The sequence below is a fragment of the Peromyscus eremicus genome, chromosome 2, assembly GCF_949786415.1.
Source record: "Peromyscus eremicus chromosome 2, PerEre_H2_v1, whole genome shotgun sequence".
Lineage (NCBI taxonomy): Eukaryota > Metazoa > Chordata > Mammalia > Rodentia > Cricetidae > Peromyscus > Peromyscus eremicus.
Genome location: NC_081417.1, coordinates 153,195,736 through 153,218,147, shown reverse-complemented (window position 1 = coordinate 153,218,147; position 22,412 = coordinate 153,195,736). Strand labels below are relative to the sequence as shown.

The following is a 22,412-nucleotide window of genomic DNA, read 5'->3' as shown; positions in this document are numbered from 1 at the left end:
TCAGCTCCTTATGCTTTCGAAACAAGTGCTTTACTGACAGACCGTGCCATCTCCCGTCACTGTGTTGGCTTTTAAGTGACCCTGCCTCCTCTACTCTGTCTCTAAAAATACACGAGTTTTAGCTCAACCCAGAGCCTCCCTCCCGTGAATCCTAGATGCTCCGGGAACTTTTTTTTTAAGTGGCCAAAGAAATGCCAGGCTCAGTCATCAATCCAGCACTGTCCTTCAAAGCCTGCTGTCGTCAGGGTCCCTCTGAAGTTCTCACACAGACCTGCTTCTTTGGAGACCACTGAGTCACTAGCTCCTCTGCCCGGACCCGGGTGAGGCATGCTAGGGACGGAAGAGCAAACCAGGCAGAGCCCAGGGAGAGGTCACTTCCTGCCATGGCAACAGGTAGGCTCAACAACAGGGGTTGGCTTGCAGGCTTTGGAGGAGAGCATCACTCGGGAGAAACACACAGCACAGGAGGCCCTGGAGAAGGCACAAAGTCGAGTCTGTGATCTGGAGAGCCACTTGGCCTGTCAAAAGGAGGTACACCCAGCTGGTGGAGGCCCGCTAAAGGGACTTCGGGGAGACGGAAGAGGGGTGGGGCGTGGGGGCGCTGTCCTGTGCTGTTTGTCCTGGCCTGGGCTTTACAACTGGGAGAAGGATAGAGGACTTGGAAGAGAGCCATGGAGATGTAGCCTTGCCGACCAGTTGAGAAAAAAAAAAATGTGAATGTGATGAGCCATGTATGGTGGCTCCGCCCATCACCCTGACACTAGGAGCCTGAGAGGATCACTGTGAGTTTGAGGCCAACGAAGGCTATTGTACAAAGGCTCTGTCTCATGGGTGACAACATAAAGTACAGGCTGAGACATGTTGGGGCAGCGTTCACACATGTCTGCCCCGAAACATGGAATGGAGAATGACAGGATCTTGTGTAGCTAGAGTTTTCCTGCCTGGCCCACAGTCAGGACAAATCTCTCTCACCTGCCAGTCCCACAACCGCTCAGACCCAACCAAGTAAACACAGAGACTTATATTGCTTACAAACTGTATGGCCATGGCAGGCTTCTTGCTAACTGTTCTAACAGCTTAAATTAATCCATTTCCATTAATTTATACCTTGCCACATGGCTTGTGGCTTACCGGCATCTTCACAAGCTATTTCTCATCGTGGCGGCTGGCAGTGTCTCTCTCTCAGCCTTCCACTTCCCAGAATTCTTCTGCTTGTCCCGCCTATACTTCCTGCCTAGCCAATGGCCAATCAGTGATTTATTTACTGACCAATCAGCAACACACTTGACATACAGACCATCCCACAGCAATCTTGAGAGAACGATTCAACAACATCCTAAACTCACTCATCTTCAGAACCAGTACCCAGAAGTTTTCTTCAGCCCTGTGCAGAAGGATGCCCAGGGCTTGCAGGAAGTCTTTCTTAGGCTGGGGTGAGTCAAGCTCTTTCTGGCCGAAAGGTGGCCACCATCGACCCATCTCAGGCTTCCTCTTCCCATAACAGTCCAGATGTTGAAGAGCCAGGCACCAGCTCCTATGTCCTTCCCAGCCACCACCCCACTCCACCCTGGTCCCCTGTCGTGCACAGCAGGATGGGAGTAGCCTGGCTTGCATCTCCTTCCCATGCCCGCTCTATGCTCCAGAAGTCACCGACCTGTAGTTCATTGGATGACAGGGTCTGCAGATGTGTTGTTATACTTAGAATGTTTTACTTTGGACTCCGAAAACATATTTGAAAATCCAGATCTCCATTCTGTCTTGAAAAGTCAAAAAAAAAAAAAAACTCTGGCCTTCATTTCCACTTGGGGAGAAAAAGGGGGGCTGGAACAGATCCCGGCAGCCGCAGTTGGGTGGTCCTCTGAGCTTCTACCCTCTCCTAAGCTTTGAAGTTTGCAGTTCACCACCTTTCCTGTTCCTAAAGTCCAGTAGCCAGAACCAAACACCATCCTCCAGGCACAGAAGTCTGGGCAAGGGCGTTCCCCTCCCTCGTGAAAGATGCTGTTTCTGTGAATGTGCCCAGACTCTAGCTCACAGGAAAGCTCCGTTACATCGTCAGTTTGCATTTAGCCTGTGGTCAGTCTCAGACCCCTGATCCGTTGACACATGTGCCTTCGATAATTCCTCAGTCCTGAAGGGCACAGGCTTTGTAGCCACACAAGATGCGAGTTTGAGTCTATCAATACCTCCCTTCTTGGAAGGGAGCCATGGAGGCTAGAGATAAAGCACAGCCAAGCGTTTGACCCAGAAGTATCACTGATCTGTGGTAGCTGCCGTTGTTATCACTACAGCCAGGTCTCCCGGCGGCGCTTGGGCATGGCACCCTCCCCCACCCTCCCCCCACACCCTCCCCCCCACCCTTGCTTCCTGACAACCCACCCTCTTCAAGTAGAGTGCTTGCTTGCCTGCCCTCCACGAGAGAGAAAGTATTCCCCTACATACAAGTCCACCCAGACAATCAGATGTGACCCAGGGAGATGTTTACATGTGGTTTCTCACACAGCAGTTCCTCAGCACTCTGTAAACAGTGTCACCAAGGTTTGCCTTGAGTCCTGTCTCCAGGCAGGGTGAGGAGGTGCTGGTGGGTGCGTGGGTCTCCATGGAGTCACTTAAGTCAGATGGCATCCAGGAGTCAACGAGGGCTGGCCAGGCCCTTGAATTTAGAGATTCCAAGGTGACGGACGGGGTGTGTCAGAAAAATGTAAGCCTCTGGGCCAGGTGTGGTGACACACACCTGTAATCTCTACTCACACAGCAGAGACAGATGGATCTCTGTGAGTTTGAGGCCAGCCTTGTCTACATGCAGAATTGTAGACCAACCAGGACTACAGCATAAGACCCTGCCTTAAAAAAAAAATTAAGCATCATGCAGAGGGGAGCTGGGTTGGTTGCACCAGTCCTTGGAGGGGGGGAGGGAGCGGTCAGGCCACCTCTGACAAGGCCTGGTGGTAGTTTCTTCCCAGAAAGAATTGAGCCACCTCCAGTGGGGTCTTTTGTTCATTTGTTTGTTTCTTGGGTTTTTGGTTTTGATTTTTGGTTATTGTTTTGTTTTGTTTTGACAAAGGATCTGTTAGCCTAGGCTGGCCTCCAACTCACTGTACAGCCAAGGATGACCTCTGAACTCCTGATCCTTCCTCCAACTCCAGGTGCTGGGATCAGAGGCACGAACCACATAAAACTGTCTCCGTGTAGCTCCTGGCCGTCTCCTGAGATTAAATGCCTTCCAAAGGCTAATCCCCTCCTCTTATGGACTCTAGTAGAAATCACGTTGCAAGTCCCAAACACCTGATGCCTAGCTGGGCCCTAGAGGGAGGCTCTGTGAAAGCTGAGGCCACACTTCTCTCGGGATCTCAGATACTGTGCAGGACCACAGTCTCGATCCTCGGGGGGTGAAATCTGCAGTGAGTCCATTAGCAGAGTAACCGCAGCAAGAAATGGACCAGATGAAATTCTGTGGCTAGGGACCGCGGCATACTAACCCAGAGCTCTTCCCTGGTCCCAGTGCATCCCTGCAAGGCTCGTGAACCTTCCAGGAGGTGGTGACTGGCTCATTCATCCCCTCACCTCCATTCTTCAGAAATTTGCCTCCCTAGTTGGAGAGTCCACCATCCACGGGACTCTTCTCCCTCAGATCTTGGGCCCCTCTGCCTTCTGGTCTCCTCCCAGAGCCTCTGCACATAGCCTGTGTGTTGGCTCTGTTCAGGACCCTGACCTCCCTGTTGACAGACCGTGTGGCCCTGAGCCCTCGTCTCTTCTGGCCCCTGGTTTCCTTGTCTATAAAATGGGTTCCTAGCGGCAGCTCCTGGTAGGGGTGCTATGGCGGTGAGGTCATCTTAGCTGTTAGTCTTAGCTTGGATGCTGGTATTGTTGGCCGTGCCTTTCAGGTCTTGGAGGACAGTGTGGCTCACGAGAAAAGGAAAATGCGGGAAGTACTGGAGGCAGAAAGGAGGAAAGTACAAGACCTGGAGAATCAGCTGACCCAGCAGAAGGAGGTAGGAGCAGCCAGTGCCCTCCGGGAGGACAGCCAGGTGTGCCTGACAGCCCAGCAGTCCCATGGTCACCCTGCTGCAGCACCTGTGCAGGAAGTGGCCAACACCTGCCACTCATCAGCCCGCCAGGGAGGATCCCTGGAGCTCAGACCCAGGGCCTCTGAAAAATGGAAATCGAAATGATCTCTTTGTGGGACAAAAGTCACTGTACGTAAAGTACATACCGTTCTTCTCTGAAGCTGCCAGGGGTTGTGGCTGTGGAGTAGGAAACATGTTCCCAGCACTGTCACTTTGTCCCACCTCCCGAAAGCCAGGGACTTTCCAGGATAAACCTGTCCTGATGCCAACACCTACCAGGTTAGACAGTGTCAGCACCCAGGGGTGGGACTGATGCCAGCCTGGGAGCCAGAGAGGAAGAGCCCCTCCTTCCTTGATGCTCCTGTGACTAACTGAGACGGGGCTTCCTGCTCCCCAGCCTCATCACTTCCTCTCACCTCACATCCCGGCAGGCACCTTGTTCCCTGAGTTCTTGCCCCAGACCCCGAGTCACTGGTTCTGATGGTGACTCACCTTGGCTTCCCCTTGCAGTGAGTCTTAGTCACTGTTCTGTGGCTGTGAAGAGGCACCATGACCAAGGCAACTCTTGTAAAAAGAAAACATTTAATTGAGGGCTTGCTTACAGTTTCAGTGGGTTAATCCGTTATCATCATGGGGGCGGGGGAGGGGGGCATAGCGGGAGGATGGCGGCACTCACCACGGTGCTGGAGCAGTAGCTGAGAGTTACAGCCTGATCCAAAGGCAGAGAGCAAGAGACTGGGCCTGGAATGCCCACAGCCAGTGACACACTTCCTCCAACAAGGCCACACCTACATGAGCCTATGGGTGGGGCTGGGGGATGGGGGTGGAGGGGTGGGGAGGGTGAGTGGGGGGGTACTCTTACTCAAACACCACCCTCTTGCTTCTGCTCCCCCTCAAACCCCTCTTTGACTTCCAGATCTCAGAGAGCATCACCCACGAGAGACTCAAAATTCGAGACACTCTAGAGAAGGAAAAAAGGAGAATACAGGACCTGGAGAATCGCCTGACCAAGCAAAAAGAGGTACAAGTCAAGAGTCGGGAGACCCATTGCTCCCATGGAGCTGCCAGGCCCTGCAGCCAGGCAGTCAGGGTTCAAATCCCTCTTCTGCTGGGGGACTTTAGGAAAGTTACTTGCCGTCTCTGGACCGTGATGCTCCCACATATGAGATATAGTCGACCTCACTCTGTGGTGAGACACAGCTGTTGATCATAGCACACAGACAGACCCACGCAGTGTGCAACTGTCACAAGTTCTGGCTCAGAAGGGGGGGGCAGGATCCGAACCCAGAACTCCCAAACCTTTCCTCTTCACCCACTTCTTCCACTGTACTTCAGCTTTGTGTAGAGTAAGGCAGGGGTGACAGAGGGGACATCCAGTCATCTCCATGTCCCTTCCTGACAGGCTTGTCACAGCAGTCATGACCTTCCAAATCTGTTAAGATCCACAATTCTGACATGGTGGGCAAAGAGGAAGTGACTTCATAATCTCACAAACTGCAGATATTCACTCGTCCTGGGTTCACACACACACACACACACACACACACACACACACACACGCACACACACACGCACACACACACGCACACACACACACACACACACACACACACACACCTTGGCCAATATATTAGTCAAAGTAAGTGAGCAATACTAAACCTGGCAATTGTGAGTTAGATTTAAATAGGTAAATATATGTTGAAAGGATCTTCAGGGCCTACTGATCTAAGAAGGTGTCTATGCATGTGTTCTATGTGGTTTTCTTTAAACAGAGGCACCCACACATTGTCGTGCATGTGTTTTGAGTGCCCTGGATATAGGGTAGGTCTGGAATCTGTATTTTGTTTGTTTTTGTTTTTGAGACAGGGTTTCTCTGTGTAGCCCTGGCTATCCTGGAGCTCTCTCTGTAGACCAGGCTGACCTCAGATTCACAGAGATCCACCTGCCTCTGCCTCCCGAGTGCTGGGATTAAAGGAATGCACCACCACCGCCCGGCTGGAATCTATGTTTTTAAGAAGCTACCAGAATGACTCTGGAGCATTTGGAACACCACCACCTAAGGAGAAACAATGTCAACAAAGCTCTTGGGATAGCACAGCTGCTCTGGACCCCACTTAGATGGGAGGCCTTAACTGATGGATGAGTGTCCAGAGGAGGCAGAATCCAGCAAAGTAAGGCAAGCAAGGCCCAAGAACTCAGGGCTGCCACACTCCCATGTGGGGGCCTGGAGCTCAGACTGAGAATTGACCATGGAAGCAGTCTCTTTACTATTTCCCAAATAATGCACCCTGGAATGCTGGAGAATGAGTCAGTAAGTGTGGGTGAAGAAGAGAATTTAAATTGTTTAGAGAAGATAGACTAGTAATGAGACTAATGTAATATATATATGTATATATAATGAAATACATATATATGTATAACATATACATACATATACATATCACACACACATGTGTATATCAGGGCTGGAGAGATGGCTCAGCAGTTAAGAGCACTGGCTGCTCTTACAAAGACCCCGGGTTTGATTCCTGTCACTCACACGGCAGCTCAAACCATCTGTAACTCCAGTTCCAGGGGATCTAACGCCCTCTTCTGGCCTCCACCGGCACCAGGCACACAAGTAGTGTACAGACATAAAATACCCACACACATAAAATAAAAGTAAATCCTTTTTAAGTATGTCATGAATCAATACATAAACTACAATTTTGTTCCAGCAGTTACAGGGCAAGGAAAATCTGCTGGTTGTGCGGTCACCACACAAAGGTAACGCATGCGCAGCAGGGCTGTGAGTGCAAACATGCAATCCCAGCTACTCAGGGGGCTGAGGCAGTTCAAGTCCAGTCTGGCTTGCAGTGAGCTCAGGGCTGGCTTGGAAAGACCCCATCTCAAAATGAAAAGTAAAAAGAAAGCTTAGAGTGCAAAGATACAGCACTTGCCTAGCATGTGCAAGACCCTGGGTTCGAGCCCACAACAAAATGTCAAACAAGCACACGGAGACAAAGTCCTTCCAGGTGCCAGCCCCACCAGGGCTCCACCGGGGGCTGTCCTAAAAAGAAATCTGCAAGACAACAAGAAACATCTGTAGGGGCAGCCCTACATCAGGACGCCGCTGAGGCAGTTGCTGGGAGACCTCAGTTGGCAGGTGACAGCAAATACATCTGGAGGAGCAGTAACGCCCCACCCCGAAGGGACCCACCATGCACCAGGACAGAGCACACCCTCGAGTGAGGCTCTGGCGGGTATTCTGCTGGCCGATTCCCCCACCCCAAACCCAGGAAACAAAAACGAAAATGGACAGGTTAAAGCTTCCACCGGGCAGAGGGAACAGTGTGCAGATGCAACCCCCAGATTGGGCAGGAAAGACTTGCAAGATACAGGTCTGGTTAATCTCTAAACCATCTGAGGAATTCAGATGTCAATGGAAAGACAGCCAGCGGCCCAACCGAAACACACAGGTACCTGACAAACCGGCTTGTTTTGTTTTATGATACTGGGGAGTGGAGCCCAGGACCTCACACAAGCTGGCCAGGTGCTCTTCCCCTGAGCCACATCCAACTTTTTTATTTTATTTTATTTTTGAAATGGGGTCTCACTAACTTGCCCAAATTGACCTCAGACTCACTGTGTAATCCAGGTTGGCTTCAATTCTACCATCCTCCTGCCTCTCAGCCTTACAAGTAGCTGAAATTATAGGCTGACACCACCACACCTGGCCTGAATAGACATTTTTCTTTTGTCATTTTATTTTTTATGTGTGTCTGGGTGTTTTACCTGCATGTGTGTCTGGTGCCAGCAGAGGCCAGCAGAGGCCATTACTGGAGTTACAGATGGTTGGGAGCTACCGTATGAGTGCTGGGAATCAAACCCCAAGGCTGTCAGAATAGTCAGTTTCAGAAAGATAACGAGGGCATTTAGCTCAGCTGGTGGAGCGCTTGCTTAGAATGCCTGAAGCCGTGAGTCCATCCCCAATAGCTCATAAACCTGACTTGATGGCACACACCTATTATCCTAGGACTTGGGAATTAGAGGTAGGAGAATCAGGACTTCAGGGTCATTCTTAGCCACTGAGGGAATTCAAGACCAGCCTGAGCTACATGGGACCCTATCTCAAAGGAAAAAAAAAAAAAACCCTACTCAGACCTAGAGTGGCTTATTTGCACACAATTTTCTTTGTATTCACAATAGAGCAATCAAAAAGTTGATATCAAGCTGACACCTTTAATGCCAGCACTCAGGAGGCAGAGGCAGGTAGATCTCTGAGTTCCAGGCCAGCCTGGTCTACAGAGTGAGTTCCAGGACAGCCAGGGATATACAGAGAAACCCTGTCTCCAAAAAAAAAAAAAAAAAAAAAAGGTTGATGTCACAGGTAAAAGAGAGAAAATATAAAAGAAAAACAGCTCCAGCTCTGTGGGTGTGGAGCAAAGATGGCCAACACCGAGTCTTCTCTAGACCTACGAGCATGAAGTAAAGATGGCCAACGTGGGTCTTTACCGTATCTATGGATAATGGAGCAAAGATGGCTGACAGCAGTTCACCTCGCACTGGCCAGCTTCATGGTGCAGTACAGACACAAGTGTGGTGGGTTTTCAGGGACACCTGGAGGAATCTATGAGCATCAGGTGACAAGCGGCTCCGTATCTCCGTCCTCTTAGGCAAATTCAATTGTCCTGGACACAAAGATCAGAAAGTGATTCCCAGTGGAGTACAGGGACAGCCTGGGAACAGTAGTGCCTGCATTTTTCTTTTTCCAAAGAGTACCTGTTTTCTTTTCTGACCACAAATGAGCTCCATTCCCTCTAGAGTATTTGACAAATACAGGAAATGGCTCAGAAGAGCCTCAACATTGAAGCTGCTTCTGCAGAGCAGAGCTATCACCTCGGACATTCAGATGTGATGCTCTCTGGGATGCCTTTGTGCTGTTACTACAGACGTGGGTAATGCTAACTAGTTACCAGGACAGCGGCATGGGGCTTACTGCTCCGGGAACTGTTTTGATACATTAGGTATTTCTCAAACATCTCCATGTCACTGAAAATGTCCTGGATCTGCCCTGGGTGGACAGACCCTGGGTTGTTGGTCCCTCCCTCTGTTAGGTTTGGGTTCTTTCCCACTTTTCCTGGGTATAGGAAATGATTGGTGGCATGTGCCTATGATTCCAGCACTCAGGAGGCCAAGACAAAGACTCATGAGTTTAAAAACCAGCCTGGGATGTTGCAACTTTGTCATTAAAAAAACAATTATAATAATAACAACAATGAATAAATACATAAGTAAAAGATGCTTGGCTGAACAATTACATGTTCCACTCTCCATCCTTAGGAGAAAGTGCTGTCTGTGAGGGTAGCTGCTGGTCCCCAGGATGTAAGCATCCTCGCTCACAGTCCCTGCTGCCACTTAACCCTTCCTGCCCCGCCCCCAGAAATGATAAGCTGATCCACACTAGCAACAGCAGTTTGTGAGAGCGCCCAGGACTGTGTCTCGAGATTATATTCATGGGGCTGTGGTGGTAGCTCAGCCTACGGTAAAGTGCTTGCCAAGCAAGCATGATGACCGGAGGTCAGTCCCCAGAAACCACATCAAAAAGCCAGGCATGGGAGAGCTCTGGGAGTCAAAAACAAAGATTCCTGATGTTCGCTGCCTAGTTAGTCTAGCCTAATTGATAAGCTCCAGGCCAATGAGAGAGCCTGTCTCAAAAGACACCTGAGGTTGTCCTGGGGCCTCCATGCTACACACATACACACACACACACACACACACACACACACACACACACACACACACCTGTACATACATGTGCACCCATGCATACTCACAGCCACATTTAAAAAAAATAATGTTTGAGATCTCAGGATAGGGCCTGGCAGGAACCCATACTCCAGTCCTTGGAGGAGGGTCTCCAAGGGGACAGTAGGATTATGATAAAGATGGCAGAAGGGGTTTCCAGGGGATACACAAGCTATGCCAAGGACTTGGCAACTGGGATCTTTCTGGCCAGGGACCTGGAGTGCAGGGGGGAACAGATTGTCTCCAGGGCAGGTCATGTGGTGAAGGGTGAAGGCACTTAGCACATTTATCCTGGAAAACAGATTTAGAGAGAGACATGCCAACCCTCCTCAAATATTTAAAGGGCTGTCTCATAAAAGAGAAATAAAACTGAGTCAAAGGCTCCGGGTGACAGAATGGGGCTCAGAGACCAGAAATCAAGGAGACAGATCTCCGCTGATGATAAAAAAAAAAAAAAAAGAGTTCTGAAGTAATTGGAACCTTCCAGAAAATCCTTGGGCTTTGGACTTAAGAAGCACCAGCAGACTAGAGTCTGTGTCCTTGCTGAAGGCTCAGGGAGGAAGGGGAGAGGAGTAAATATTTAATTCCAGACGTTGTGAATTTGGTGTTTGCTGGTTTTCTAGGAGATAGAATTAAAGAGGCAAACGGAGGACATCTTAAATACTAAATTAAACGACGCCCTGGCCATGCTAGGCGAGGCACAGCAGATGAAGACAGCCGAGAGCCTCAAAGCCGAGAACCTTGCCCTCAAGTTCAATGAAACGTTAGCCGAGCTGGAAACAACCAAGACAAAGATGGTGGGTTGATCTGAAAACGGTGAGCTTCCCCCACGGAATCGCAGTGTGTGCTAGCTAGTATTCTATCAGCCTGACACACACGTCATCTGGGAAATGGGAACCGCAGTTGGGAAAATGCCCCCACCAATGACCTGCAGGAAAGCCTGGGGTGCATTTTCTTGGTTGATGATTGATGACTGATGTGGGAGGACCCTGCTCAATTGTGGCAGTGCCACCTCTGGTCCTAGGCTCCATAGGAAAGCAGGCTGAGCAAGCCAAGGAGGAGCAGGCCAGGAAGCAGCACCCCTCCACGGCCTCTGCTTCAGCTCCTGCCTCCAGGTTCCTGCCCTGCTTGAGTTCCTGCCCTGACTTCCCTCAGCAGTGGAGGGTGACCTCAGAGTGGTGAGCTGAAATGAGCCCTCTCCTCCACACATCGCTTTTGTCTGTGGTGTGTCAGCACAGCTATAGAAATCCTTTTTTTTTTTTTTTTTTTTTTTTTTTTTTTCTTTTTTTTGGTTTTTCGAGACAGGGTTTCTCTGTGTAGCTTTGCGCCTTTCCTGGGACTCACTTGGTAGTCCAGGCTGGCCTCGAACTCACAGAGATCCGCCTGGCTCTGCCTCCCGAGTGCTGGGATTAAAGGCGTGCGCCACCACCGCCCGGCTTTTTTTTTTTTTTTTTTTTTTTTTAAAGATTTATTTATTTATTATGTACACAGAAGAAGGGGCCACATCTCATTACAGATGGTTGTGAGCCACCATGTGGATGCTGGGAATTGAACTCAGGACCTCTGGAAGAGCAGTCAGTGCTCTTAACCTCTGAGCCATCTCTCCAGCCCCGCTATAGAAATCCTAACTCTGACACAGTGGCAGGAGAATGCAGGGGTGGGGGGGTGGGGAAGGTTGAGACCTGGCCTGCCCAGCCTCCGGCTGCTGACATTCCGGGTCAGGCACCTTTTTTCTCAGGGACTGTCCTGTGCTTCGTGGACAGTAAACAGCATTCTCCCCACCCCCAGCTGAGAAAGACCCTGCCAAATATCCCTTAGAGGCAAAAATCACCCCTGTTGAGAAAGATCATCTTGCTGGACCTGGTGATACAGGGTTGTAATCCCAGCTACCCTGGAGGCTGAGGAAAGAGAAACACATTCAAGGTCTGCCTGGGCTACAAAGTGAGTTCAAAGACCAGCAGGGCAACTTGATTAGGACCCTGTCTCTAAATAAAATGAATGTGGGGATCTGGAGAGACTGCGAAACATCCACACTTACGGAGAGCCGGGAGGCCGCTGTCCAGCATATCCACTAGAAGGGAGAGCAGGGAGAAAGACAGGGCTGGAGGGACTGGGGTGGAGACATCAAAAGGGCTCAGAAAGCAGAGAGTGGGTCACAGGTGGTGTCTGTTTTCTGTCCAAGAGGCTTGTTGGTAATTTTAGTTGATAAGAATTGCGTGCATGCTTGTGATCCCAGCAGTGGGGAGACAGAGACTGTCAGATCCCTGGGGCTCAGTGACCAGCCAGCCTACATGGTAAGTTCCTGGTCAGGAAGAGACCCTGTCTCAGTACCAGGGGTGGACGGCCGCTAAGGTTGACCTCTGACCTCCACACACAGGACACACACACATACAAAGAAATACACATCAGTTTGCTTTTTTTTTTTTCTCTCATGCAACTGTTTATCCATTCACTAATTCTTGTTTTTGTTTTTGTTTGGTTTGGTTGGGTCGGGTTGAATTTTTTGTTTTGTTTTGTTGGTTTTTCAAGACAGGGTTTCTCTGTGTAGCCCTGGCTGTCCTGGAATAGCTCTATAGACCAGGCTGGCCTTGAACTCACAGAGATCCGCCTGCCTCTGCCTCCTGCGTACTGGGATTAAAGGCGTGTGCCACCACCACCTGGCTCACTAATTCTTTTTTTAAAGATGCATCTATTTTTATTTTATATGTGTGGGTGTTTTGCCTGTATTTGTGTCTGTGCACTACATGTGTGCCTGGTTCCCATGGGGGGCAGAAGAGGGTGTTGGACCCCCTGGAACTGAAGTTACAGATGGTTGTGAGCCACCATGTGGGTGCTGGGAATCGAATCCAGGTCTCTGGAAGAGCAGCCAGTGCTCTTAACTGCTGAGCCATCTCTCAGGCATACACACACCCCATTCATTAATTCTCCTCAAACATCTGCGTCTAGATGCTGTGGGCAAGGCTTCTGCTATGTGGGGCTGAGGGACTCTCAGGGGAGAGAAAACAAGAAACCAAGACCATTTCAGGTACTGATAAAGGTCTTGGGGAAAAGAAAACAAACAAAATAGAAATTGCCTGGGACTCCTCCATGAACACATGTCCAGGAAGATTCCTTGAAGGAGGTAATGTTAGCTAGAGCCGAGACCTAGAAGACAGACAGGTCAGCCATACAGGGAGGAAAGGGAGAAGGATGCCAGCAGGAACGTGTGTGCAGAGGCTCTCAGGTAGGATGCCATCCGGCACCGGTGTGAGCAAAGGAGGAAGATGGCTGCCGTCTGATCCCGCTCCTGAGGCTACGTCTCCCTCAATGCTCCCCCAGATCATGATGGAGGATCGGCTGAGGCTGCAGCAGCAGTCGATGAAGGCCCTGCAGGATGAACGGGAATCCCAGAAGCACGGCTTCGAGGAGGAAATCATGGAGTACAAAGAACAGATCAAACAGCACTCGCAGACCATCGTGAACCTAGAGGAGAGGCTCTACCAAGTGACTCAGCACCACAGGAAAATAGATGGGGAGATCGCGACGCTAAAAGACAACGAACCAGGTAGGGCTGGGGCTGTGGGAGAAACCCGGTGTCCAGAAGCGCCTGCGTGGCCGCAGGCCGGGCCCCATCTCAAAGCTCCCTCACTCTCTGTCGGCCCCTTTTGCTCCTCAGTGCACATGATGCTAGAAGCCCTCCAAGGCCTAAGGGAACCAAAGTAACAGCAATGAGTTAGGACATCCTTTATGCTAACCCAGTGAGCCGGGGAGGCACACGGGCAGCCAGAGTTATTAGTGGAGTTGTCTTTTCCACATGAAAACATCAGTCTGGGGCCCTCTCTGTGCCTCTGGCCACTGTGACCTTTCTAACAGCTCTCCTGGGCAGCCAGGACTGGCCTCCTACAAAATAAACCCAAAGAGGCTAAAAACAGCGATCAGAGTTATGCTGCTCACTCACCCTAAATGACCTGGGTCACTCATGACAGACACTAAGCTCTGGGTGGAAAGTTCTGGAAGCCGAGGCCTCAGGCCCTAGGTCTCATTGTCAGCACTGTTGGTGTTTGGTGCTGGATAAGCTTTGCTTGGGGGCAGGGTGCCTGCTTTAGCTACATCCCTGACCTCCACAACTGGCCTCATTTCTCCCCCCACCACACGGCAAGTGTCTCCAGACATTGCCGAAGTTCTCCCAGAGGAGAGCTAGCCTCCGGTGGGAGACACGGAGGTGAGCTCAGGCTTGCCTCGTGCGCCATTCCTGTTCTGTTCTTATTTGAGCATCTGTGATGCCCCAACTTCCTATCATGGAGATCCATGATAGACAAGCCAGCCGCTATCCCTGTGAGTAACCGAGTTAGGGCCCTGACAGTGACTTGGGGTAAGCGGGGGAGGGGGGGGTTCCAACAAGGACGTAGAGCAGGCTCTGTCTCCTAAGCCAGAATCCAGGTAAGAGTGAGGACACTCAGTGGGTCCTGAGGGTGACAGCGTCTTTGTCATTTCCGCCCTTAGATAAGTGTCCGCCATAAAGCAGGCATTAAACAAGCGTTTGTTGAGTGAGTAAACAATTAGTAAGAGTTGAAAAGCAGAGGACAGTGGACTAAGGAGCGAGCGGGGAAGATGGGAAGCCAGAAACCATGAATTCTTTAAAGATTTTTGTCTAGAAAGAGAAAAGGGCAGGTGGTGTGACCCCTTGAAGCTTGGCCAGGCCATTGCCGTCAGATCCCTCACCCTCATATTGCTTCCTTGTCTGTAAATGTCGCTGGTGACCCCTGCCTCACTCAGTAGCCAGGAAGACCTCATCGTCGTATTAACCCATTTTCCATTGTTGCTGGCCCAGGTCTATGAGTGGGCAAGTAAGGAAAGAAGTTTAGTCAGAGGTTAGGTTCAAGGTGGAAGCTCTGCTTCTGGTGATGGCCTTGCCAGCAGAGTCCTGAGAAAGCCCCGGGGGTCACATGTCAAGAGACAAGGGGTGTGCAAAGTTGGGGGTGTGGCTCAGTTGGTTCAGTCTTGGCCTCTCATGCAGGAAACCCTAGGTTCAATCTGTCAGCACATAAATGGGATCCAGTGATAATATGCCTATAATCTCAGCACTGGGGAGATGGAGGCAAGGGATCAGAAGTTCAGAGTTATCCTCAGCTACATAGTGAATTTGGGACCAGCCTGGGCTACATGAGACTCTGTTTTTAAAAATAGGGGAAGGTAGAAAAGAATGAGAGACAAGGAGTGTGAATGTGTCTGGTTTCTGTCCCACTTTCCCCCGGGGCTCCACCATGACGGTCTCGTCTAATCTATTCACTCTAATGTCACAGTGAGATCAATCCACCACCTTCTTAAACCTCACAGTGGGCATTAAATGTTAACACGTCATCTCAGAGAACACAAGCCACATCCAGACTTTACACACAGACACAGCCTTACCTGTTAACGCTACACATGTAGGGAGTCTGAGGGCAGAGAAAGCCACACCAGTTGTGAGAGACATGGGTGTGTTCATAGGACAGGGAAAGTCCACTATGTATGGGCTGTGATGATGTTGACATATCCCTCTGATGCAGTTCAAAAGGAGGAAGTGCCCCAAGAGCCCGCAGAAATACCCCCGCTGGACAGCAGTACCAAAGAAGTAGCGTGTGACCACCTGATGTGAGTACCAAGGAGGGTCCCAAGGCACTGGAGGAGCAGGAACATGGCCAGATCTGTGTTCCCAAGGTTGCTTAGATTTCCCAGTTCCTGTTGCAAGTAAGGATGATGTGGTGGGGAGATCCAGGCAACTGTCTGCTCAGATCACAAGTCCACCCTTGGTAGTCTTGCAGTCCTGGGGGAGTCGGGCTGCCTCCCTGAGCGGCGACATTTGTAGGAGGTACACGCCTGCAGCTTGGTGACTGTGTGCAGGTGCTGTGATTTACTTTCCACCCTGAACCACCACCCCGACCCCCGGAAGAATCTCTTTCTTATGATCCATGCTGACAGTGGAGACCACTTACAGGGGAGAGTTCTGGAAAGGTTGTGAGATGGTAAGGGGACTTGCTGCCAAGACTGATGACCCCAATTTGATCCCCGGAACCCACGTGGTGGAGAGAACAGTCTCTCAAGCTGTCCCCTGACTCCCACAAGCGCAGCATGGCACATATGCACATACAAAATAAATAAATAAAATATAGGGAGGAAAAAAAGGATTGCACTAAGTGACCCTAACTAACGAATTCTCCTCTCCAACCTTAACAGTCAAGGAGTCTCTGGAGCCTCAAGGAACTAACAATTTTTGAAAAAACAAAGCCTGTCCATGTCCAGGTGTGATGGCACACACCTGTGATCCCAGTGCACAGGAGTGCACACAGGAGGCCAGCCTGGGCTATGGAATGACTCAAAAACACAAAACAGGGCCTTGGAATGTAGCTCAGTGATAAAGTACTTGCCTTACATGTGGGAGGCCCTGGGGTGGATTTAGTACCACCAAAAATTAAACAAGTGATGAGGTGAATAGTTCAGAAGGCTACTGCAGAGCAGAATGTGAACAAGGAGGTGTTAAATCTTCAATCCAAGAAAAACAGAGGCACCCATGTGTGGTGATATATTGTGTACCCTAATAAAATTTTCCTGAAGATCAGAGAGACAAAGGAACAAGCCACAGCCACCACCTCTTACCTCTAGGACTCCTCAGTCTGAAAAGCCTTCCTCAGCCAAAAAGCGTTAGTTCCGGTCTCCTCACACCTTATTTATCTTTCTCTGTCCACCATATCACTTCCTTTCTAGTGCTGGGATTAATGGCATGTGTGCTTCCCAAATACTGGGATTAAAGGTGTGTGGTGCCACTGCCTGGCTCTGTTTCTCTCCTGGACTGGGTCAATCTCATGTAGTCCAGGGTGGCTTTGAACTCACAGAGGTCCAGACAGATCTCTGCCTCCCGAGTGCTAGGATTAAAGGTGTGTGCCACCACAGCCTGGCCTCTATGTTTAATCTGGTGGCTTGTTCTGTTCTCTGATCTTCTGGCAAACTTTATTAGGGTACACAATATATCACCACACCCATATTATGTGTGTGTATATGTGTGTATGTATATATACATATATAAATATATATATTGGAGCTGAGGATCGAACCCAGGGCCTTGCACTTGCTAGGCAAGCGCTCTACCACTGAGCTAAATCCCCAACCCTAAACAAATTTTTTAATGGGTTCCTCTGTCTCACATATATGTGTGTATATGTGTGTGTGTGTGTGTGTGTGTGTGTGTGTGTGTGTGTGTGTAAAGCCTGGGCCACCAAAACCTCTGAGCTCACTAGAGACTGACAAGTGACAACTTCAATACTGCCTTCTACTCAGTACATTCTTCCCCTAATACGACTGCACACAGAAGTGTGTGTCCCATCCAGGTCCCTCAAAAACACAACCCAGCTTCCATTAACTTTTGCCTCCTTCTTAGGCCTATAAGCTGTGGTTCCTAAAGAGTGCCTGTCCTGTGGAACACCCCTCCAATGAGAACAGCAGTTCTCATGGAGTCTAACATGCCGTCTGTCCTTACCATTCCTGCATCTCCTTCGTTCTGGTCCAGTGCCCAGGATCCCAGCATGCCAGGGAACAAACAAAGCTTTCGTTGTCTCCTCCTCTCCTTCCCCATCCTCCTGGAAGTCCTGAACCCCGACCCCCTGCGGTCTGCCACCCTCTTTCCACAAAACCACTGGCCTGTCTGTGCTGACAGGTCCCATGCAGGACCAGATGACACCCTCACTAGCGACACAGGGGACCTCAGCCCAGCCCAACCAGACCCTTTGTAATTTCTCAAAGCGTGCTAAGTACATCAAAATGATGTTCTTTTCAAGTATTTAACGGCTGCCTGTCCCCCAGCTGGGCTGGGGTCCCAAGGTCCATCCCTGGGCATTTGGAGCCTTTTCTCTGGGCTCCTTCTCAGCCCACCCACCCCCTCTTCAGGAGTCACCAGGGAAGTTGAGTACAGCTGACTCAGCCTGTTGTTTTGTTTGTTTGTTTTCCCTACAGAGATGACTTACTAGCTGCTCAGAAGGAAATCCTGTCTCAGCAGGAGGTCATCATGAGGCTGAGGACAGACCTCAATGAAGCCCATGGCAGGATGTCAGACCTGAGAGGTTGGTAGGAGTTCCTGGATCACTTGACTCCCGGACCCTCTCAGGAAGGAAGTGACAGCAGGGTCACTAGCCTTGGTCTCAAAGCCTCTTGTGGACCTGCTTTCCTGTGTGCCTGCGGCCCCTGTCACCCCTGCGGCCCCTGTCACCCCAGGTCACATTCACCTGGTGGACCTTGAGGGTCAACATCGTCTTCCACTGCAGCTTATTCTCACCCAGGAGGGCAGTAGTGAGGTTCCCCCAGGGCTGGGCCCTTTGCAGGAGCCTGGGTGCTGTGTGAAGGGGCTTCACAAGCCTCCTCTTCATCATGTAAAAAGACCACACACCTCCTTCCTCATCAGCCACCCAGGGTAGGGAAGAGAAAGCCGGATGTCACACACACCCTCAACACAGCCTGGCTCAGCCCCTCCTCTCCTGTGTTTCTCCGTCCTTCCTCTTGCTTCGAACGATTCCCTCTCTTTCCCATCCCCAGCCTGTGGCAGGACAAAAAGTCCAGGCAGATAGGACTTGAGAGGTAACAAAATTAAATTCCAGAAGTGGAAGATGGAAAAAGGAGAGCAGGTGGGAGGGAGGGAGGGAGGGAGGGAGGGAGGGAGGGAGGGAGGGAGGGAGGGAGACTGTTTCACCCAGCCTCTGACATCCCCGAACCCTCAGGCCTGTTTGCTCCCTGAAGCCGTCCCAGTGGTTTTCAATAGGAAGGAAAGTAATAATAGAGAATACAGTGAGTCAGAACCCAGTTCCAGAACCTGATCACCATTAGGTCCTTGACAAGACTCTACCTTTCTGAGCCTCGGTGTCCGAATCTGTGAAGTGGGGGTGCCAATGGTAATTCCCCTGTAATGTGCAATTCAAGACTTAAGGCAATGCAAAGGTCTTAGTGTGGGTTCTCCCAACAGCGGACCCTAAAACTGGAACTCCACCACAGCCTGTCTATTCAAGCCATAACCATAAACGTTGACAGTGAGCTAGAGCTTGAGCCAGAGGGAAAGAAAATGAAGTGTGGTAGGCTGTCAATCGAGAGGGCACTGAAGTACCCAGAACTAATTCTGCCAGAGAGAGCTAGGGGCAGGGGCAGCTGTCTGTGCCAGCTGTGGATGGAACACTGTTGTACCCAGTGTAGCACAGAAGACCCCAGGGGCCTGAGAACACCCGTGGGCAAAAAAATACAGAGGCAGCTGGGTATGTGGTTCAGTTGGAGTGCTTGCCTAGCCTACATTGAGGCCCTGGGTTCAAGTCCCAGCATTAAATGAAAGTGAGCTGGTGCCACACACCTGTGATCCCGCCACTGAGAAGGTGGAGATGGGAAGGTTAGAAGGTTGAAGGTCATTGTTGGCCATAAAGAGTTGGAGACCAGCCTAGAATCCATGAGACCCTGTCTGAAAACAAAAAAGTAAACAAAAAGACTCAGAAGCAGGTAGCTGAACATGAGCTGGAGTGCCCTAAAAGACCAGGGGGACATGGGTAGGGCCCTGACAGCGGCTGCTGGTGTAACACTGTAGTGAGGCAGAAGCAGGGGGCTTACTGTGCCACCCACTGTCACATGCTGAGGCTCTGGCAGAGCTCCTGGGGGCACCTGAACGCCCTGAGAACCCTGGGACAGACCTGCCTCACGGATCTCATAAGGCTGTCACACAGGCCGTGACAGAGGTCTGAGGTGGAAAACCAATTTCCTGTCACTCCCAGGGGAGCTGAATGAGAAGCAGAAGATGGAGCTGGAGCGACATGTGGCCCTGGTGCAACAACAGAACAAAGAGCTGAGCATGCTCAAATCGAAGGTGGCGCAGACCAGCGGCCTGGTGGAGAAGAAAGACAGGGAACTGAAGGTCCTCAGGGAGACGCTCAGGTGTGGGAAGGGGTCCGTGTGGCGTGACCATCCCAAGGCCTCTGGCACAGAGAGAGGGCTCAGTAAATGCTGGTTGAATTGGGTGGGTGAATGAGCGATAGTGTTTCATTGCTTCAGAGACTCATTAATGAAAACAGGGCTGTGCTTTGTTCTGGAATGGGCATTCTCCCAGGTGACTGGGCTCAGCTTAAATGCAGGAAGTCTGAAAGAATCCAGTCACCTGTGAAAATAGTTTTACCTCCAGGTTACGGAGGGATGCAAAGGTCCGTGAACCTGGAGCTGCCTGACACCCATGACATCCCTCTCTGCCCCAGGACTTCCCAAGAGAAACATAGACCCCACCTGAGCGTGGAGCAGAAGCCTAGGATTCTGAACCAGAAGTGTGACATCTCTTTGCAGATAGAACCAGTTCACCCAGATACATTCTCCAGCTTCCAAGAGGTCAGTGTCTGTGACTGGGGCTCCGGGCAGGTCCAGGCTTTGGGTGGCAACCAAAAACCTAAGGGTTAAAGGCTTCTAAAAGTATTGCTCATTCCCATAAAATGACAAAGTAAGACAGAGTCCTGCCCCATGATCACAGTTTCCATGGTTACACTGTCAACAGTGGAGACAGTACCAGCTGTTCTCTCCTCTGAGACCACCAGGTCTTTCTACGATCATGAATTGTAGTAGTGGTTGGGTAGTGGTTGGCTGTCTACCTTGGATCAAGTTGTCCTGGGTTCGAATCCCAGCCCCTCCTCATAGAAAGTCTGTGGGCCTAAGGAGGTCACTATACACCAGCTCCCTCCTCTGAGAGTGACAGTCCCCCTTCAAAGAGTGGTCGGGAAATACATTTTATTTATGCATACCCACAAACGCATCTGGTAGGAAATTTTCTGCTACTTCTTTTATTTGTTAATCTCTCTCTCTCTCTCTCTCTCTCTCTCTCTCTCTCTCTCTCTCTCTCTCGTGTGTGTGTGTGTGTGTGTGTGTGTGTGTGTGTGTGTGTGTGTGTGTGTGTTATGCATGTGTGGAGACCAAAAGAGGACATCAGCTACTGACTCTCTGGCTCTACTGTCTTACCACACTTGAGACAGGGTCCCTTGCTGAACCTAGAGTGTACCATTTTATTTTTCCTACAGAGCTGGTGAGCAAGCCACAATGATCCTCCTATTTCCATGCCCACCCGCCCCTGATCGCCACTAGTTTGGGGTTACAGGTGCATGCAGCCATGCTTAGCTTTTTTAAATGGGTGCTGGAGATCCTGAACTCAGTTCCCTAATGCTTGTACAAGTGCTCTTAACCACTGAGCCCATCTCCCCAGCCCACAAACACTATCTGATGACATCTTGTCAACTAAGTCTCTAAAAGTCCACTTTGTGTAAATGGCTGCTTAGAATTCCGTTTTGTGTCCGTTTTATCCAGTCAGTCCCCAGAGGATGGCGATTTCAGCTGGGTCTCCCTTAACCTGGTGCTGTATTTAGTCTAAGTTGCCCATATGTAGAACTCCTGTTTGGCTGTGAAGTTGCTGGGACCAAGGGGCTTCCTAAACTGTATGGCACAGAAACAAATGACCTTCCCAGAGAACCGTGCAGTTAATGTGACCCCCGCCCCCCCCACACACACACACACAGACCATGGCAGTCGCTGGATAAGGTCTCCCTGTGTGACTGACCGGAAGTCCCAGATGCTCACCCAGTAGGAAACATGCCTGAGTGAGAACAGCCTCTATCAGGTGGTCCTCAAGGCTGATTCACACTCTGCCCCCATGCCCAGTGCCGAAGCATTTGCCATCATTGTGGGGCACGCTGGTTCCTTGAGGCCTCTGATTCCTAGAGTCCAGTCCAGGACAACCTTTTCTTTTCACTTTGGGAAGCCAGGTAATGAATCATCTGCAAAAGACACGAGGCCAAATGCATCAACCAAGACACTAGCCCTGCCAGACAGCAGCAGGCCAGGGCTTCAGACAGCCAGGATGAAAGGGCTTGAGGTCCAGCCAGCTGCCCCTGGCACTGAGTGCTGTCCAGAGCACTTTAATAGAAGGGGCTCCCGTTGCTCAGGGCAACCAGGAGGAAGAGGAGGAGGAGGAGGAGGAGTGCAATGGCCCAGGTGGCTGGAGGCTCAGCTGGGCAGCAGGAAATGTCAATCACTCCTGTTGGAATCCTGAACCATCAAAGCAGGACCTGACCCACAGCGACTATTGAGCACCTGCTGCGTATCAGGCCTTGTGCTAAAGACAGGGAAAGGTTCACGGGTGCCCTACACACACCAGCACACATGCACACACACACACACACACACACACACACACACACACACACACACACATACACACACACACACACCCTGCATGTGTTCCATGGGGAGACCTGTTGAATGGTGACTTTTAGTTTTTGTCTCAAAGTTGAGGCTGATGGGGGAGGGAGGACACGAGATAAAAGGCGAAAAGCATCCCTTCTTGGAACAGTGCTCCTCACCCAAGCTACTTCCTGTTTCCGACACCAGAGAGGGTCAGAGGGCTCAAGAGTTGTATGAGAAAGAATCCGTGTCCTCTCTCAGTAAGAGAGTTCCCAGAGGAGGGTGAGGAGGGGTCACATGGTGCTTCCTCTCCCATGAAGGACCGGGGGAGTCTGGCCTGGCTGTTGAACCTGTCCTCCGGCCCAGCGCAGC

The 22,412-nt window shown here is 50.6% G+C and overlaps 1 protein-coding gene across 1 annotated transcript in view; it reads left to right on the top strand.

Annotated features, from left to right (window-relative positions):
- Positions 1-22,412, top strand: part of Fhad1 (forkhead associated phosphopeptide binding domain 1) — a 128,230-nt gene that overhangs the window by 82,063 nt on the left and 23,755 nt on the right. The window contains exons 17-25 of the mRNA XM_059255338.1: positions 424-531; positions 3,882-3,989; positions 4,981-5,085; positions 10,475-10,648; positions 13,170-13,395; positions 15,380-15,464; positions 17,817-17,923; positions 19,604-19,763; positions 20,078-20,204. Coding sequence (XP_059111321.1) covers positions 424-531; positions 3,882-3,989; positions 4,981-5,085; positions 10,475-10,648; positions 13,170-13,395; positions 15,380-15,464; positions 17,817-17,923; positions 19,604-19,763; positions 20,078-20,204 — 1,200 coding nt within the window. The remainder of the gene's footprint in view (positions 1-423; positions 532-3,881; positions 3,990-4,980; positions 5,086-10,474; positions 10,649-13,169; positions 13,396-15,379; positions 15,465-17,816; positions 17,924-19,603; positions 19,764-20,077; positions 20,205-22,412) is intronic.